Source organism: Oncorhynchus kisutch, linkage group LG29, assembly GCF_002021735.2.
Source record: "Oncorhynchus kisutch isolate 150728-3 linkage group LG29, Okis_V2, whole genome shotgun sequence".
Classification (NCBI taxonomy): domain Eukaryota; kingdom Metazoa; phylum Chordata; class Actinopteri; order Salmoniformes; family Salmonidae; genus Oncorhynchus; species Oncorhynchus kisutch.
Window position 1 is genome coordinate 37073357 of NC_034202.2, and position 19830 is coordinate 37093186.

The window sequence follows — 19830 nt, forward strand, 5'->3', positions numbered from 1 at the left end:
AAATGTGAATCACTTTGCTAGCTAGCTATGCTAGCAATGTTGTCAACAGTTAGCATATCTCTAAATATCAATCAAATGGATTTGGCATTGATCAAATGAGCAGGCAGGCAAGTTCACATTCAGTTGTCAAAATGTGGGTTGGGACATGCACACATTGGCAGGCAAGCTGCACAGGGCAAGCAGGATACTATTCGCCATCGTTCATCATTCATCAGTGGTAGCAGAAATAGTGTTTATCTACTGTTTGCTCGTTAGAGTTGAGTTCACCTCACTCTGGCTAACATTAGCTAGTTGTTGATGTACATAGACAACTAAGGGAGAGAGAGCCTACCTCTTCGTGGTTGTTTGATATTGGACTGTAAAGTTTTCAAATGTAAAATGAGAAACTGCATTTAATTAACTGAGAAAAGTGTGTTGTAACTGCTGCCAAATAATGAATCATATACACTGCTCAAAAAAATAAAGGGAACACTAAAATAACACATCCTAGATCTGAATGAATGAAATATTATTATAATACTTTTTTCTTTACATAGTTGAATGTGCTGACAACAAAATCACACAAAAATTATCAATGGAAATCAAATTTATCAATCCATTGAGGTCTGGATTTGGAGTCACACTCAAAATTAAAGTGGAAAACCACACTACAGGCTGATCCAACTTTGATGTAATGTCCTTAAAACAAGTCAAAATGAGGCTCAGTAGTGTGTTTGGCCTCCACGTGCCTGTATGACCTCCCTACAACGCCTGGGCATGCTCCTAATGAGGTGGCGGATGGTCTCATGAGGGATCTCCTCCCAGACCTGGACTAAGCATCCGCCAACTCCTGGACAGTCTGTGGTGCAACGTGGCGTTGGTGGATGGAGCGAGACATGATGTCCCAGATGTGCTAAATTGGATTCAGATCTGGGGAACGGGCGGGCCAGTCCATAGCATCAATGACTTCCTCTTGCAGGAACTGCTGACACACTCCAGCCACATGAGGTCTAGCATTGTCTTGCATTAGGAGAAACCCAGGGCCAACCGCACCAGCATATGGTCTCACAAGGGGTCTGAGGATCTCATCTCGGTACCTAATGGCAGTCAGGCTACCTCTGGCGAGCACATGGAGGGCTGTGCGGCTCCCCAAAGAAATGCCACCCCACACCATGACTGACCCACCGCCAAACCGGTCATGCTGGAGGATGTTGCAGGCAGCAGAACGTTCTCCACGGCGTCTCCAGACTGTCACGTCTGTCATATGTGCTCAGTGTGAACCTGCTTTCATCTGTGAAGAGCACAGGGCGCCAGTGGCGAATTTGCCAATCTTGGTGTTCTCTGGCAAATAAGCACAACCCCCACCTGTGGACGTTGGCCCTCATACCACCCTCATGGAGTCTGTTTCTGACCGTTTGAGCAGACACATGCACATTTGTGGCCTGCTGGAGGTCATTTTTCAGGGCTCTGGCAGTGCTCCTCCTGCTCCTCCTTGCATAAATGCGGAGGTAGCGGTCCTGCTGCTGGGTTGTTGCCCTCCTACGGCCTTCTCCACGTCTCCTGATGTACTGGCCTGTCTCCTGGTAGCGCCTCCATGCTCTGGACACTATGCTGACAGGCACAACAAACCTTCTTGCCACAGCTCGCATTGATGTGCCATCCTGGATGAGCTGCACTACCTGAGCCACTTGTGTGGGTTGTAGACTCCGTCTCATGCTACCACTAGAGTGAAAGCACCGCCAGCATTCAAAAGGTTCTAAAACATCAGCCAGGAAGCATAGGAACTGAGAAGTGGTCTGTGGTTATCACCTGCAGAACCACTCCTTTATTGGGGGTGTCTTGCTAATTGCCTATAATTTCCAACTGTTGTCTATTCCATTTGCACAACAGCATGTGAAATTTATTGTCAATCAGTGTTGCTTCCTAAGTGGACAGTTTGATTTCACAGAAGTGTGATTGACTTGGAGTTACATTGTGTTGTTTAAGTGTTCCCTTTATTTTTTTGAGCAGTGTATACTGCTGGCCTGGGTCTCGAACCCACCAGCACCAATAATCGCTCTAACAACTGTCCCAATAAGGCATATCTCCAGCGCATGTGGTTATTAGGCCAGTATATTTAGGTCCTGTCCAGAAGAATCCCTAACCCATCCTCACTAAGCACTCTGAAACAACTTGATAGGTGGAAGCAATAGGGTGAATGCACATTGAAGTAAATCCCAGTTCTGTTAAAAGTATAATCAAGAAAATATTTTATTGATCATAGAGATTCGGGAGTATCATTAAAACAGGTTCAGATGCCCCACCAACATTTGCTGAAATAGTATTTTAAAAGACACATCTGAGCTATTGTAACAGTACAACTTTAGACCGTCCCCTCGCCCATACCCAGGCGCGAACCAGGGACCCTCTGCACACATCAACTACAGTCACCCACAAAGCATCGTTACCCATCGCTCTATCCGATGAGACCCCCGGACAGGGCCAAACAGGAAGGTGTGAATTAACCTCTTGAAGCTAGAGGGCACTATTTTTGTGGGGGGAAAATAACGTTTCCAAAGTAAACTGCCTATTTCTCAGGACCGAAGGCTAGAATATGCATATAATTGACAGCTTAGGATAGAAAACACTCTAAAGTTTCCAAAACTGTAAAAATGTTGTCTGTGAGTATAACAGAACTGATATTGCAGGCAAAATCCTGAGAAAAATCCAATCAGGAAGTGACTCTTATTTTGAAATCCCTGTCTTTCTATGCATCCCTATTGCCCATTGAAATGGATATCAACCAGATTCCTTTTTCTGTGGCTTCCCTAAGGTGTCTACAGCCTTTAGACGTAGTTTCAGCCTTTTATTTTGAAGAATGTGCGTAAAAGTCCACATTGCGTAGGTGGTCAGTTGTTGGCTCTCAGTGTGATTTTTGCGCTAAACAGAGAGGTAGCCAATTTTTCCTCCCGGTCCTAGTGAAAAGCAAACTGTCCCGGTTGATATATTATCGAATAGATATTTGAAAAACACCATGAGGATTGATTATAAAAAACGTTTGCCATGTTTCTGTCGATATTATGGATATAATTTGGAATTTTTGTCTGCGTTGTCGTGACCGCTATTTCCGGTGGATTCCTGGGCATAACGCATCAAACTAACGGAGGGATTTGGATATAAAAAATATCTTTATGGAACAAAAGGAACATTTGCTGTCTAACTGGGAGTCTAGTGAGTGAAAACATCCGAAGCTCATCAAAGCTAAATTATTAATTTGATTGCTTTTCTGATTTTCGTGACCAAGTTACCTGCCGCTAGGTGTACATAATGTTTTTTCTAGTATATCGATAAACTTACACCAACGCTTGTATTGTTTTCGCTGTAAAGCATCATTTCAAAATCTGAGACGACAGGGTGATTAACAAAAGGCTAAGCTGTGTTTCGCTATATTTCATGAATATGAATATTTTCTAGTAAGATTATTTGACCGTTGCGCTATGCTATTTAGCGTAGTTGATGACAATTATCCAGGATCCGGGGGGTGTGGTTCCAAGAGGTCAAGGGATTTTTTATCAATAATGACTAATTATATATACATTTCAATCAGGACTGACTAATCAGAATACTATTATGTTACTGTATAGATGTATGAATTTTCTTTTAATCCTAGTACTGAATATAATGTGTGTAATTATAATCCAGAATTAGAACAAACACTGTCTGTTCCTTGGTAGAAACGAATGAACTTATCGTCAGACTGGCTAGAATGCTTATCTACACAGGGAGGCCTTGGCCTAGTCATAAATTATCTAAACTGGTAGGAAGGCTTGAGAACTATACTGCCATTGTACCGGAGTGGAGGGATGGGACAGTTTGAAACCAAATGACGTCATTTTCAGTTTATAACCTATTTTAAATTGTATCATGTTAGATAGATAGATAGACAGATAGATAGAGGTCTGGTAATCATCCTCTATGATACTACAGATAGATAGAGGTCTGGTAATCATCCTCTGTGATACTACAGATAGATAGAGGTCTGGTAATCATCCTCTGTGATACTACAGATAGATAGAGGTCTGGTAATCATCCTCTATGATACTACAGATAGATAGAGGTCTGGTAATCATCCTCTATGATACTACAGATAGATAGAGGTCTGGTAATCATCCTCTATAATACTACAGATAGATAGAGGTCTAGTAACCATCCTGGAGTAAAAAGTACAATATTTTCTTAAGGAATGTGGTGAAGTAAAAGTAAAAGTAGTCAAAAATATAAATATTAAAGGAAAGTACAGATACCCCCCCAAAAAACAACTAAATTAGCACCTTGAAGTAGTTTCACTTAAGTACTTTACACTACTGTCATTAGCTCAATTCATTAGCTCAACTGGATGAGAGTGTCTGCTAAATTATTCAAATTACCACAGTAACCAAAACATAAAAAATGTAACTTTGATTGGATCTGAATAGTTAACTCTCCTCTCTTTCTCTCTGCTCTCTACTCTCTTTCTCTCTGCTTTCTACTCTCTTTCTCTCTCCTCCTTCATCTCTCTTTCCTCATCTTTCTACCAGCTCCCTCCTCTCTTCTCAGCCTGTGTGGTTCGTAGTTCCAGAAAGGTATTCAGTCCTTGTCCACAACAACAACAGCAAGGGTATTCATCTCCGACATGTCTTCTTTACTCAATCAAGGTGTGTCATACACAACTACGGTGGTCCACAGGGGACATCCTACTACAGATTCACAATGAGGCTGCAGGTATAACAGTTGAGGTAGACTCAGAGCCAGCACCACAAATTGTTCTTCAGCCCAACACACATCACCAGACTACTGAAGAGAGACATTTGGATCAAGTCTGTGGTAAGACCAGGTAAGTCTTAGTTTCTGCAGTATGTAGTTGTACCATGTTAGACTATACAGTATGAGGGTTCAACAGGTATGAGTTATTCTAATGGAGGGAACGTGAAACCAATATCACCTTTCCAGTACTATTCCTTGGATTATTCATTAGAATTGTTTAACTGTATCTGAGGTAAAAGTCAAATGGATTTTATTTTCTACTTTGTTGTCAGTTAAGTTAATTGTATTCTTCTTTTTTAAATATGATAACATAAACAATAGACAATTGAATGTGGATATTTGCCTTTGTATTTTTCTTTTCTTTTTTTATTTTACCCCTTTTTTCTAGGCTAGTTGACACATTTAAAAAAAAAATGTTTTACCCCCTTTTTCTCCCCAATTTCATGGTATCCAATTGTTAGTAGCTACTATCTTGTCTCATCGCTACAACTCCCGTACGGGCTTGGGAGAGACGAAGGTTGAAAGTCATGCGTCCTCCGATACACAACCCAACTGCTTCTTAACACAGCGCGCATCCAACCTGGAAGCCAGCCGCACCAATGTGTATGAGGAAACACCGTGCACCTGGTAACCTTGGTTAGCGCGCACTGCGCCCAGCCCGCCACAGGAGTCGCTGGTGCGCGATGAGACAAGGATATCCCTACCGGCCAAACCCTCCCTAACCCGGACGATGCTAGGCCAATTGTGTGTCGCCCCACGGACCTCCCGGTCAATGCCGGTTACGACAGAGCCTGGGCGCAAACCCAGTAATGTATTTATTTTATATTTCCACAGATTATTACGAGCCAGGAGGAATCACTGATAACACCACCAGGATGAGTTACCTGACCTCTGACCCTAACCAGACAGAGAACATTGACACCATTATCCGACCCCCTTACTTCTTCATCAGTGGTTTCATCGACATCCCCCACATGGAGTACTATTACATCTTCCTCTGCTTCGTATACATCATCTCTCTGGTTAGTCCATAGCTCTGGTCTACGCTGTTACAAACTAGCTCTGGTCTACGATGTTACAAACTAGCTCTGGTCCAGGCTGTCACAAACTAGCTGTAGTCCAGGCTGTTACAAACTAGCTCTGGTCCAGGCTGTTACTAACTAGCTCTGGTCCAGGCTGTTACAAACTAGCTGTAGTCCAGGCTGTTACAAACTAGCTCTGGTCCAGGCTGTCACAAACTAGCTCTGGTCCAGGCTGTTACAAACTAGCTGACGTCCACAATGATTTTATTTTATCCACTTGATTAACTAGAAAAGGTTTCACTTTCCTATCAAAAGCACATCTTTTTTGAACTTAAGAAAACCTGACATGGTGCAGTTTCATTTCAGCTGGGGTCCTATAGCACCACATATAGTCAACAGCCAAATGAATTTACCTGTATATACATTATGGGTCATGGTTCCTCCTGTGTGTGTGTGTGTGTGTGTGTGTGTGTGTGTGTGTGTGTGTGTGTGTGTGTGTGTGTGTGTGTGTGTGTGTGTGTGTGTGTGTGTGTGTGTGTGTGTGTGTGTGTGTGTGCGTGTGTGTATTGGGTCTAGGTGGGCAACACCTTCGTCATGATGGTTATCTACATGGACAACAGTCTCCACAGGTAATCAGTCCTCTTTTATCTCAGTGGTAATAATACAGCAGAATTCTACCTTTATTGGACTGTATTTTTGCAGTTCCAGAACCCAACCAGATGAACCACAACACAACACACTCCTTTTAGATTCCCCCCCATCAGCTCGGGATTTCAACTGTATCCCTGGTTACCGGCCTGCCTCTCAATAAGGCATCTGAATGAAAACCACCATTAAGTCAGCTGGATGGTCTATAGTTGATTCTGAATGAAAACCACCATTAGGTTCAGCTGGATGGTCTATAGTTGATTCTGAATGAAAACCACCATTAGATCAGCTGGATGGTCTATAGTTGATTCTGAATGAAAACCACCATTAGATCAGCTGGATGGTCTATAGTTGATTCTGAATGAAAACCACCATTAGATCAGCTGGATGGTCTATAGTTGATAACTTACACATTACAGATGACAGTGTAAAGATGTTTAGGATCTGCACTTTTTGTCTACTTCTTTAATGATTGATTGTATTTACCTTCTCTGTAATTGTCTATGTCCTGTGTTTGTTGCATAAACAACATTTTCCCCATGGAGATAATCAAGTCAGGATCTTACCCTTACAGCCCGAAGTACATTGCTGTGTTCAACCTGGCCTTCACAGACGTGTGTGGGAGCACTGCCATGGTCCCCAAGCTCCTGGATATGTTCCTCTTCAGCAGACATCTCATCTCCTACGACCATTGCCTCACTAGCCTCTTCTTCATCTTCCTCTTCCTCAACATGCAGTCCTTCAACCTCACCATCCTCTCTTACGACAGACTGGTGGCCATCTGCTGCCCACTCAGGTCTCAGAAAATACATCAAATCTAATCATTCAAAAAATACAATTTAAAAGGCCTTCATAATTGCCCCTTGTGTGATAATAATGTTTCTGCTTTCACTGACAATTCAACCTGATATATGAATACACTGCATCTAAAATCCCTGATAACAGCTTATTTCCACTGTCCACACAGGTACCATATGATAGTGACTCACAGGTCCATGTTCCAGCTGACGGGTGCTGCCTGGGCGTTTGCTGTGTTCCTGGTGTTTCTGGCTGTGTTCTTCATCACCCGACTCTCCTTCTGCCGGTAGGTGGCTGAGGAGGTGAACCTGTTGCCGAAAGGTTCCCGGTTTGAATCCCGGGCCGGGTGCTGTAAAAATAAATGATCAGTTGATCACAATAACATATGGACAATGAAAATGTATTGTATTGTAGGTCTCTGGTGATCAACAGCTACTTCTGTGACCACGGTCCCCTGTTCCGTCTGGCGGCCCCCTGTTCTGATGTGGTCCCTAACATAGTAATATCTTATCTCAACCCCAGTATAATCCTATTGTTCCCCATGGTCTTCATCATATCATCATACATCTGTATCACACACGCCCTGTTCACCATCACACTGCCCCAGGACAGGTGAGAAGTCATACTGATCAGAGTCAGAGATTTAGCCAGAGATTTAGTTTATATACCTAAACATATAGCTCTGATACTGATTGTTGTGCTGTCTCAGATATACACTACAGGACCAAACGTATGTGGACACCTGCTCATCAGACATCTCATTCAAAATAATGGGCATTAAAATGGAGTTGGTCCCCCATTTGCTGCTATAACAGCCTCCTCTCTTCTGGGAAGGCTTTCCACTAGATGTTGGAACATTGCTGTTATAACAGCCTCCACTCTTCTGGGTAGGCTTTCCACTAGATGTTGGAACATTGCTGAAATAACAGCCTCCACTCTTCTGGGAAGGCTTTCCACTAGATGTTGGAACATTGCTGTTATAACAGCCTCCACTCTTCTGGGCAGGTTTTCCACTAGATGTTGGAACATTGCTGTTATAACAGCCTCCACTCTTCTGGGAAGGTTTTCCACTAGATGTTGGAACATTGCTGATATAACAGCCTCCACTCTTCTGGGAAGGCTTTTCACTAGATTTTGGAGCATCGCTGCAGGGACTTGCTTCCATTCAGGCACAAGAGCATTAGTGATGTCGGACGCTGATGTTGGGCGATTTGGCCTGGCTTGCAGTCGGCGTTCCAATTCATCCCAAAGGTGTTCGATGGGGTTGAGGTTAGAGCTCTCTGCAGGCCAGTCAAGTTTTTCCACACTGATTTCGACAAACCACTTCTGTATGGACCTCGCTTTGTGCACTGGCGTATTGTCATGCTGAAATAGGAAAGGTCCTTCTCCAAACTGTTGTCACAAAGTTGGAAGCACAGAATCCAGAATGTCATTGTATGCTGTAGCGTTAAGATATCCCTTCACTGCAACTAAGAGGCCTAGCCCGAACCATGAAAAACAGCCCCAGACCGTTATTCGTCCTCCACTAAACTTTACAGTTGGAACTATGCATTGGGGCAGGTAGAGTTCTCCTGCAGTCTACCATACCCAGAAACGTCCATCGGACTGCCAGATGATGAAGCGTGATTCATCACTCCAGAGAACGTGTTTCCACTCCTCTAGAGTCCAATATCTGCGAGTTTTACAGCACTCCAGGAGACACTTGGTCTTGATCACAGGGAGCATAGGTTTGTTTGTGGTTGCCATGGAAACCCATTTCATGAAGCTCCTTGAAGAACAGTCAATTACTTCCAGAGGCAGTTTGAAACTCAGTAGTGAGGACAGATGATTTTTATGTGCTTACTTACATTACTCGGCGGTCCCGTTCTGTGAGCTTGTGTTGCCTACCACTTTTTGGCTGAGCCGTTCTTGCTCCTAGACATTGGCAATCTCCAATAACAACACTTACAGTTGACCGGGGCAGCTGACTGGCTGGTTGGAAAGGTAGCATCCTATAACATTTTATACAGTTTTATACACCTGGATGTGGCTGAAATAGCCGCATCCACTCATTTGAAGAGGTGTCCACATACCTTTGTATATATAGTGTATGTTGTTCTAGTGATAAATGCTGTAAATACTGAGAATGTCATTGAACTGGATAGATGATGACTTACTGTACTTACACTTTGTCCTTTTCTCTCTCTCTCGCTCTTTCTCTCTCTCCCTCTTTCTCTCCTTCACTCTCCTTCTCTCGCTTTCCCTCTCTCTACTTCTCTCTTCCTCTCTCTCCCTCTCTCTCCTTCTCTAATTTTCTCTCTCTCTCATTCTCTCTCTCCTTCTCTTTCTCTCTCTCTCTCTCAGAGTCAGAGCCTTGAAGACGTGTACCTCACACCTGATACTCGTAGCCATATTCTACCTGCCTATTCATTTTACATACTTCCTTCACTCAATCATACCAACCAACGCCCGGATCATCAACCTCTCCCTGACCTCGGTGCTGCCGCCCATGCTCAACCCCATCATATATGTTCTGAAGACAGAGGAGTTTAAGGAATCGGCCAAGAAGCTGCTTAGTAAAAGAAAAGCCCAGAGAGCTGTAGTGCCGATCCAATCAACATGAAGTGTTACTATTTATTTATGAAATGCTGTGTAAGATACACTGTATCTGCCATAGTGAATTATGTTTTTCTGAAATGAAATATTGATATTATTTTGGCAATATGCCTTTAAAGCCATACAGAAAATGTCATAATAAAATGGCTGGATAAAACCCTAATACAAATCAAATCTATCTATTTATAAAGCCGCTTCTACAGCTCAGTTTCACAAAGTGCTTAGCAAGCAGGAGTTACCATATAGATAGATACCTGTATGTCAGCCAACCCCTGCATGATGACCTCACCATAGACGTCCTATAACCAGGGCTTGAATTCAGGGGGTATGTGGAGGTATGCCAGACCCTTGTTAAAGAAAATGGCAAAAACATACCTCTTGATAGCTTAAGATTTTGAAGGTGAAAACATTTACCTGATTAAGTGATATATGATGATGATCTTGGACTTCAAATCAAGTAGTCAAGTTAATTCAAGGTTCAAAGCATCCTCATTACACCTGACTTGAGATTGGTATTTTATTGTAATTTCATCTTGGTCACAGACCTCCCAGGATTCCAGTGACCAATTAACAGCTGTTTTTACAAAAGAAACTAGCCAGGGGCTCTTGCCCACAGACCCTCCTAGTTTCCTGGAACATGGCTTACGAGCAGTCAGTCCTAATCTCTTACAGTGCAACATTCAAAACGCCAGTGATATTTCTACATCAAATACTATCATGTGTTTTGGTGTCTGGTCTATGCCGTGACGGTCATGGCTAACTCCATCATGGCTGTTATCTACCTGGCCAGGAACCTCCACACGGCCAAGTACGTTGTTAGCTCCAGTAACACAAGTATTCTAATGTCACATAACTCTTTGCATAAATGTGGTATAATTTCTTAACAAGCAGCCTGGATATGTTATTTTAGTTATAGCGCTGGTCCTATGAATCTGTTCACTTTCAACAGTTTTCTCACCAACGTTGTTATAACCTCTGTTATCTTCAACCTTTTTATTTTTTTTTATTTCACCTTTATTTCATTCACAACTGCAATCTGGCCAAAATAAAGCAAAGCAGTTTGACACATACAACAACACAGAGTTACACATGGAATAAACAAACGTACAGTCAATAATACAGTAGAGAAAAGAAAAGTGTACATACAGTGAGTGCAAATGAGGTAAGATAAGGGAGGTAAGGCAATAAATAGGCCATGGTGGCGAAGTAATTACAATACAGAAATTAACACTGGAATGGTAGATGGGCAGAAGATGAATGTACAAGTAGAGATACTGGGGTGCAAAGCAGCAAGATAAATTAATACATACAGTATGGGGATGAGGTAGTTTGATGGGCTGTTAACAGATAGGCTATGTCCAGGTGCAGTGATCTGTGAACTGCTCTGACAGCTGGTGCTTAAAGCTAGTGAGGGAGATATGGGTCTCCAGCTTCAGTGGAGACCCATATTTGGGTCTCATATTTGCAGTTCGTTCCAGTCATTGGCAGTAGAGAACTGGAAGGAAAGGCGACCAAAGGAGGAATTGGCTTTGCGGGTGACCATTGAGATATACCTGCTGGAGCGTGTGCTATGGGTGGGTGCTGCTATGTTGACCAGTGAGCTGAAATAAGGCGGGGCGAAGCGAGGGCCAGCCAAAGAGAGCATACAGGTCGCAGTGGTGGGTAGTATATGGGGCTTTGGTGACAAAACGGATGGCACTGTGATAGACTGCATCCGATTTGTTGAGTAGAGTGTTGGAGGCTATTTTATAAATGACATCGCCGTAGTCGAGGATCGGTAGGATGGTCGGTTTTACGAGGGTATGTTTGGCAGCATGAGTGAAGGATGCTTTGTTGCGAAATATGAAGCCGATTCTAGATTTAATTTTGGATTGGAGATGCTTAATGTGAGTCTGGAAGGAGAGTTTACAGTCTAGCCAGACACCTAGGTATTTGTAGTTGTCCACATATTCTAAGTCAGAACCATCCAGAGTAGTGATGCTGGACGGGTGGGTAGGTGCGGGCAGTGATCGGTGAAAGAGCATGCATTTAGTTTTACTTGCATTTAAGAGCAATTGGAGGCCACAGAAGGAGAGTTGTATGGCATTGAAGCTTGTCTGGAGGTTAGTTAACACTTTGTCCAAAGAAGGTCCAGAAGTAGACAGAATGGTGTCATCTGTATAGAGGTGGATCAAAGAATCACCAGCAGCAAGAGAGACATCATAGATTTTTTTAGATTTTTTATTTTATTTCACCTTTATTTAACCAGGTAGGCTAGTTGAGAACACCTTTATTTAACCAGGTAGGCTAGTTGAGAACACCTTTATTTAACCAGGTAGGCTAGTTGAGAACACCTTTATTTAACCAGGCAGGCTAGTTGAGAACACCTTTATTTAACCAGGTAGGCTAGTTGAGAACACCTTTATTTAACCAGGTAGGCTAGTTGAGAACAAGTTCTCATTTGCAACTGCGACCTGGCCAAGATAAAGCATAGCAGTGTGAGCAGACAACAAAGAGTTACACATGGAGTAAACAATTAACAAGTCAATAACACAGTAGAAAACAAAGGGGGAGTCTATATACAATGTGTGCAAAAGGCATGAGGTAGGCAAATAATTACAATTTTGCAGATTAACACTGGAGTGATGAATGATCAGATGGTCATGTACAGGTAGAGATATTGGTGTGCAAAAGAGCAGAAAAGTAAATAAATAAAAACAGTATGGGGATGAGGTAGGTGAAAAAGGGTGGGCTATTTACCAATAGACTATGTACAGCTGCAGCGATCGGTTAGCTGCTCAGATAGCTGATGTTTGAAGTTGGTGAGGGAGATAAAAGTCTCCAACTTCAGCGATTTTTGCAATTCGTTCCAGTCACAGGCAGCAGAGTACTGGAACGAAAGGCGGCCAAATGAGGTGTTGGCTTTAGGGATGATCAGTGAGATACACCTGCTGGAGCGCGTGCTACGGATGGGTGTTGCCATCGTGACCAGTGAGCTGAGATAAGGCGGAGCTTTACCTAGCATGGACTTGTAGATGTATACAGAGAACAGAGTCGGCCCGAGAATTGAACCCCCATAGAGACTGCCAGAGGTCCGGACAACAGGCCCTCCAATTTGACACACTGAACCCTATCAAAGAAGTAGTTGGTGAACCAGGCGATGCTGTCATTTGAGAAACCAAGGCTTTTGAGTCTGCCAATAAGGTGTGGTGATTGACAGCCTTGGCCAGGTTGATGAATACAGCTGCACAGTAATGTCTCTTATTGATGGCGGTTATGATATCGTTTAGGACCTTGAGTGTGGCTGAGGTGCACCCATGACCAGCTCTGAAACATGATTGCATAGCGGAGAAGGTACAGTGGGATTCGAAATAGTCGGTGATCTGTTTGTTAACTTGGCTTTCGAAGACCTTAGAAAGGCAGAGTAGGATATATATAGGTCTGTAGCAGTTTGGGTCTAGAGTGTCTCCCCCTTTGAAGAGGGAGATGATTGTTGCAGCTTTCCAATCTTTGGGAATCTCAGACGATGCGAAAGAGAGAGAGGGACGTCGTAGGGACGTCGTAGTCTTCAACCTGACCGACCTGTGTGTCTCATCCCTAATCTCTTAGAGACCTTACTGTTTGAGAAGCAGTACATCTCCGACCAGATCTGTCTCAGTAGCATGTTCTTTGTCTATTTCTTCAAGATTCTCCAGTCTGTCTCTACACAATATCACACCCCCAAGATATGCTAACCTCTCACCATTACAATCAGTGAGCCTATAACCTTCTCAGTCATCATAATTCACGATTAATTCAGTATTATACATAATCATGGTAGCATCCACATTCATGTAGACGTGTTGAGAAACATATTCTATTCTTATTTACAATTAAAATGACCCCAAAAAAAGGGTCATATTAGATTGTGTAGAAATGCAGGAAATTAGCTTTAGATGCCAAAAAATACTGATGGTGGAAGCCCCAGAGCCCCCACCAGGTTATGTCCCACCACCTCTAAAGCCAAAGTTTCGCCCCTGGTTTCGGAGGTACTGGAACCTGCACGCCTGGCACAGAAGATTACACCACGCTCAAAGATGCTTAGGTTACTCGTTCCGCCCATTCTATCGTTCAATCGAACGGTAACTGAATGTCTCAATGCCTGTCTGCCTGCTTTATATAGCAAGCCACGGCCACATGACTCACTGTGTGTAGGAGTGAACCATTTTAGTGAACAGGGTGGTGTACCTAATAAACTGGCCACTGAGTTTATATATAATATTCTTATATCCGCTAAAGACAGAGGAAGACAGAGGAATTCTTGGAGTCTATAAAATGACCACAGCTGTCACTCGATGAGAGGTTTTGACTCTTATTATTGATATTGATTATTGTACTGCAATGTTGATGGAGATAACACACAAACATTTCACTACACCTTTTATACCGAGTGTAAACTGTGTACATGATGATTTGGAGATCTACACACCTCAGTATGATAATCAGATAAATCAGATAAATAAAATCATTTTTTTTGTTTTTCCACCATTCCATCCTAGCCTCTCTCAATGTGACTGAGTGTGGATGATATTCCTTCACCTCAGAGGACACTAAGGTCATACTGCCACCCTGTGGCTAATGTCCGTAACAACATGTGGGACTGTATTGAAGGCACTGTGTTGACTATACCAAAAAGAAGAATTTGATTGGTAGAAGTTCAAATGAGACACACAAAAAATCCAATGACAGAGATCTATTTAGTTGTACTTGTCCAAATAAATGAAGCACATCAAATGTGTCCTGCCAACACAGGAAACTGAAGGCACCCTCAATCTCTTGACAACAACACACACCCATCCACAACCAATGCTTTGCAGATAGGAAACAACACACATCCATCCACAACCAATGTTTTATAGATAGTAAGGGGTTTGAAATGTGAATGTTGTGTTCTTTCAAGACAAACACACACACACATCACAGGAGGCTGGCTCGTGTTAATGACTGGATCAAAATCAGTGGAACGGTATCAAATACATCAAACACATGTGTTTGATACCATTCAATTCGCTCTGTCTGAGAGTAGATATTACATCTTCATGTTCCCAAAGAAAGTGACCCATCTATTGCCTGTGACCCACACCAAGGATGCAGAACCAGTGTTCTAGAGAAAAGTCTTAGAGAATGTTCTACAGTACCTTTCAGTCCCATCAAGCTGCCTCATCAGCTGTTTCTTCCTGGATTTTTGGAAGGTCATCATACAGTCTTTGCTCTTCTAAGTAGACTCTGTGTCCCATACTGCTGCTGCTTTAGCCTGCCTCATCAGCTGTTTCTTCCTGGATTTTTGGAAGGTCATCATACAGTCTTTGCTCTTCTAAGTAGACTCTGTGTCCCATACTGCTGCTGCTTTAGCCTGCCTCATCAGCTGTTTCTTCATGGCTTTCTGGAAGGTCATCATACAGTCTTTGAAGGTCTGGACCTGTCTCTGACACTTCCTTCAGTCCTTGTGGTCGGCCCTGCCCTCCTGGACGACATAGTGCTGCTCCATACAGCCTGCCCTGCTGGGTCCTCCTCATCCTGGTCCACAACAAGAATGGCTTTCTATTTGTCTGTTTGTCCAAATCAAAGGATTTGTCTGTCTAACCACACACTGACGTGCACAGCTCTCTGGGTGAGGTTCTGTCTTCAAGTCTCCAGTGGGGGATGAATTTCCTTCCATCCATGTAATGTTTTAAAGATTATGGACAGATACAGTCAGGTCACAAGATGGGTGGAGTGATTTACACTCCCATCCTGGATATGACAGAGTATGCAACAACCCATGGGTCCAGCAGGCAGAGTTCAATACCAACAGGCAGATGTGAGATGCAGGATGGTACTCTTATCATACCACTCTGTAGGCTACTGACCAAATCAACATGTCCAGGATAGGAATAGGTCAGTAGCCTACAGACTAATATGAGAAGAGTGCAATTTTTGTAAATATTCTAAACAAAGTGTTTTGATGGTCAGATGAAGTGGTCAGATGATGCAGATGCTAAACTACAGGACTGTTTTGCTAACACAGACTGGAACATGTTCCGGGATTCTTCCGATGGCTTTGAGGAGTGCACCACATCAGTACCTGGCTTTATCTATAAGTGCATCGAGGACGTCCCTCCCACATTGACTCAACGTACATTCCCCAACCAGAAGCCATGGATTACAGGCAACATTCGCACTGAGCTAAAGGGTTGAGCTGCCACTTTCAAGCAGCGGGACTCCATCCCGGAAGCTTATAAGAAATCCCACTATGCCCTCCGATTAACCATCAAACAGGCAAAGCTTCAATACAGGACTAAGAATTGTACTACACCGGCTCTGACGCTCGTTGGATGTGGAAGAGTTTGCAAACTATTACAGACTAAAAAGGGAAGCACAGCCGAGAGCTGCCTAGTGACATGAACCTACCAGACGAGCTAAATAACTTCTATGCTCGGTTCAAGGCAAGTAACACTGAAACATCCATGAGAGCATCAACTGTTCCGGACGACTGTGTGATCACACTCTCCGCAGCCAATGTGAGTAAGACCTTTACCCTCTTGAAACTAGGGGGCACTATTTTCATTTTTGGAAAAATAATGTTCCCAAAGTAAACGGGCTATTTTGTCAGGACAAGATGCTAGAATATGCATATAATTGACAGCTTAGGATAGAAAACTCTCTAAAGTTTCCAAAACTGTAAAAATATTGTCTGTGAGTATGACAGAACTGATATTGCAGGCGAAAGCCTGAGGAAAATCCAATCAGGAAGTGACTCATGTTTTGAAAGCTCTGCGTTCCGATGCGTCCCGATTGAGCAGTGAATGGGCTATCAACCAGTTTCCTTTTTCTACGTATTCCCCAAGGTGTCTACAGCACTTTATGTTGAAGAATGAGCGTAAACGACTACATTGCGTAAGTGGCCGGCTGAGTGCTCTCAGAGTAATTCTTGCGTAATAGACAAAGGTAGCTATTTTTCCTCCCGGTCTTACTGAAAATACAGCTGTCCCAGTTGATATATTATCAAATAGATATTTGAAAAACACATTGAGGATTGATTATAAACGTTTGCCATGTTTCTGTCGATATTATGGAGTTAATTTGGAATTGTCGTGACCGCAATTTCCGGTCGAATTCTCAGGCAAACGTGAAGAACTAACAGAGCTATTTCGGCTACAAAAATACTCTTTATGGGAAAAAAGGAACATTTGCTATCTAACTGGGAGTCTCGTGAGTGAAAACATCCGAAGCTCATCAAAGGTAAACGATTTAATTTGATTGCTTTTCTGATTTTCATGACCAGGTTGCCTGCTGCTAGCTAGGCATAATGCTATACTAGGCTATTGATGAACTTACATAAATGCTTGTCTTGCTTTGGCTGTAAAGCATCATTTCAAAATCTGAGATGACAGGGTGATTAACAAAAGGCTAAGCTGTGTTTCAATATATTTCACTTGTGATTTCATGAATATGAATATTTTCTAGTAATATTTTTTGTCCATTGCGTTAAGCTAATTAGTGTCAGTTGATGACAATTCTCCCGGATCCGGGATGGGTAATTTCCTTTTCAGCGAAATGTTGTCGAGGGGTTCCGCTGCGCTAGAATGGTTAATAATTCTATCTAAATGTACATATTACCTCAGAATCAATGCCCCCCACCTCAATTACATCGACTCCGGTGCCCTCACACATTGATTCTGTACCGATAACCCCTGTATATAGCCCCGCTATTGTTATTTACTGCTGCTCTTTAAGTATTTGTTACTTACTTCTTAATGTTTTTTTCTTCTTAAAGCTGAAGTGTGGGTTAATGGCTTGTAAGTAAGCATTTCACTGTAAGGTCTACACCTGTTGTATTCAGCGCATGTGACAAATACAAAAACATTTGATTCGCTAACTTTCAGGTGTAACAGTTTCATGTAGAATAAACCATCCTTCACACAATACTGTAGAAGCAGTGTTCTGCTAATATAACAATGTACAAATATTATACCTCCCTGTATGGTGCCCCGTATAAGACAGGAGTTCCCTGACATGTTTGAAGAATACACACTCCTCCCTCTATTGATGTACCATTGGATTTAATAATAACAAAGATGATAAAAAAGTACCAGATGTGTCTTGTATCAATGTAATACTGAGGGAAACGTCCCTCCCAGTTCAGACAGCAGAGGACTCTTCAGTCTCTTCAGTCCTCCATCTGTTGACATTTGCAACAACACAAATAAATAAACATAACATTAAAAACTATATAAATATAATTATATATACAAAAATAAGACTTATAAATATCAAAAAGAACAAAGACAAATAGAAACAAATTGTAGTATATAAATACAAATGTTAAAGAGTATCGAATTATTACACTATTACCCTATTGCTAACAAAAAACACACAAATTCAACTAAATTCCACAAGGTTCTATACCACACAAATATACAAATAGATAACACACTTCTAAAGAAGATTATTACACTATTGCACTTCAAACAAGAAACACACAAACTAAATTGCACAACTAATTGCATTTGTACTGTACAAAGTTTTAGGTGCTCTATTTGATAGATTCCCCCACTCCCCCTACCTCGGGCTTCCAGTGGGGAGACCTGAGCTCAACCTACCCCCACCCACTCCCCATCTCATACTTCTGAGTGGGAGACCTTAGCTCACAAACTACAATCAGGACGCCGAAGTTGAATTGACCCATAGTCCCACATGGTGACATGATATCAATGATGTGACGTGCAAATGAGCGATATAAAACTGATCGTGATGTCACCAATTGGAATACTATTTATATATGTATATATATATATATATATATATATATATAAATTGCACGGTCTTCCAAGCATGCAAGCTAGGGACAAAATTGCTGACTGACATGAACCTATTGCGCAAATGTCACCATTCTGAATATTATTTTCATATATATATATGAATACCTGTATATACAGTATATATATAATATTTTGTGCAGGTACCCCATGCCTCCCCTGGAAAGATGCCGCCCTGGGTGGATGCCCATGTCGTCTATGCCTAAATCCGCCACTGGACACGTGCCAGCATGGCACTTACTGGTTGGCATCACTCACTCGGGCCAGGAGTAGTCCATTGGCATAGTAGGAAAGGACACCTCCTTGCAACGTACACTATAATCATATAGACACAGCACTGATTACATTATCAATGGTGGTTCTGTGAATTCCAGGAAAGTATTTTGACTCTTGATCAGATCCAATGTGACCAACCAAATTCCAGTGTCCTCCATTACTCTGAAGTGGGACTGTTGTTTGACCACTGCCTCAGCCTTCTGGCACAGCTCCTGATATGTTGTCATTGACCTGGATGTCCTTCTGTTTCACATCCCTTATCTTCTCATTGACCTGGACTGAGATGACCAGTGGCTTTTCACAATAGTGAATAAAAGGGGGGAGAAGGGACAGCCTTGTCTAGTCCTACATTTTCAGTAGTTTTGCAGTAGACAGCATGCAAGGTAGTAACAAAAGTGTTGACTTGAATTGACCTTGTTCTTTAGCCCTTTGACCCTAAAACGTCCTAACTCTCCCCAGCCTAAGTTGTCTACCTGTAAACACTCTTCTCAGGTGTATCAACAGTATAATTGTCTCTCTGATGACTCCCTATCAGATCCTATGAGAGGATTAATGTCACAGTGTTGAACATATTACCAACCCACTAACTGTTGGGTGTTTTAGGGACAATGTAGAGAGATGGATAAACAGTCTTTTGGCAAGATTCAGCAAATTTACATTTAGCAGCAATATTTCATTAGCTTGCCTAAACCCATTGCTTTGGCCTGTTGCTTAAATGAGTATCTCTCTCTCTCTCTCTCTCTCTCTCTCTCTCTCTCTCTCTCTCTCTCTCTCTCTCTCTCTCTCTCTCTCTCTCTCTCTCTCTCTCTCTCTCTCTCTCGTAATGAGTGTACAGTAACAAGTTGTATGATGGCAGAGCAGTAATCCCACCAGGTCTAGTGTCCCTGTCACTCTCCTCAGACTCAGGCTCAACA

General features: G+C 42.4%; 1 protein-coding gene across 1 annotated transcript; it reads left to right on the forward strand.

Annotated features, from left to right (window-relative positions):
- Positions 1-4756: 4756 nt before the first annotated feature.
- LOC109873900 (olfactory receptor 52E4-like) lies at positions 4757-9987 on the forward strand. Its single transcript, XM_020465607.2, has 7 exons — positions 4757-4831; positions 5596-5783; positions 6360-6412; positions 7006-7227; positions 7399-7515; positions 7644-7841; positions 9573-9987. Exons 2-7 carry the CDS (start codon positions 5637-5639, stop codon positions 9829-9831), a joined length of 996 nt encoding a protein of 331 aa, XP_020321196.2. The 5' UTR covers positions 4757-4831; positions 5596-5636; the 3' UTR covers positions 9832-9987.
- The last annotated feature ends 9843 nt before the right edge of the window (positions 9988-19830 follow it).

Coding starts and splice junctions, on each gene's coding strand:
- LOC109873900 (XM_020465607.2), top strand. CDS start 5,637: ATGAGTTACCTGACCTCTGACCCTAACCAGACAGAGAACATTGACACC. Junction 6,413..7,005: donor ATGGACAACAGTCTCCACAG/GTAATCAGTCCT, acceptor TTACCCTTACAG/CCCGAAGTACATTGCTGTGT. Junction 7,228..7,398: donor GCCATCTGCTGCCCACTCAG/GTCTCAGAAAAT, acceptor CTGTCCACACAG/GTACCATATGATAGTGACTC.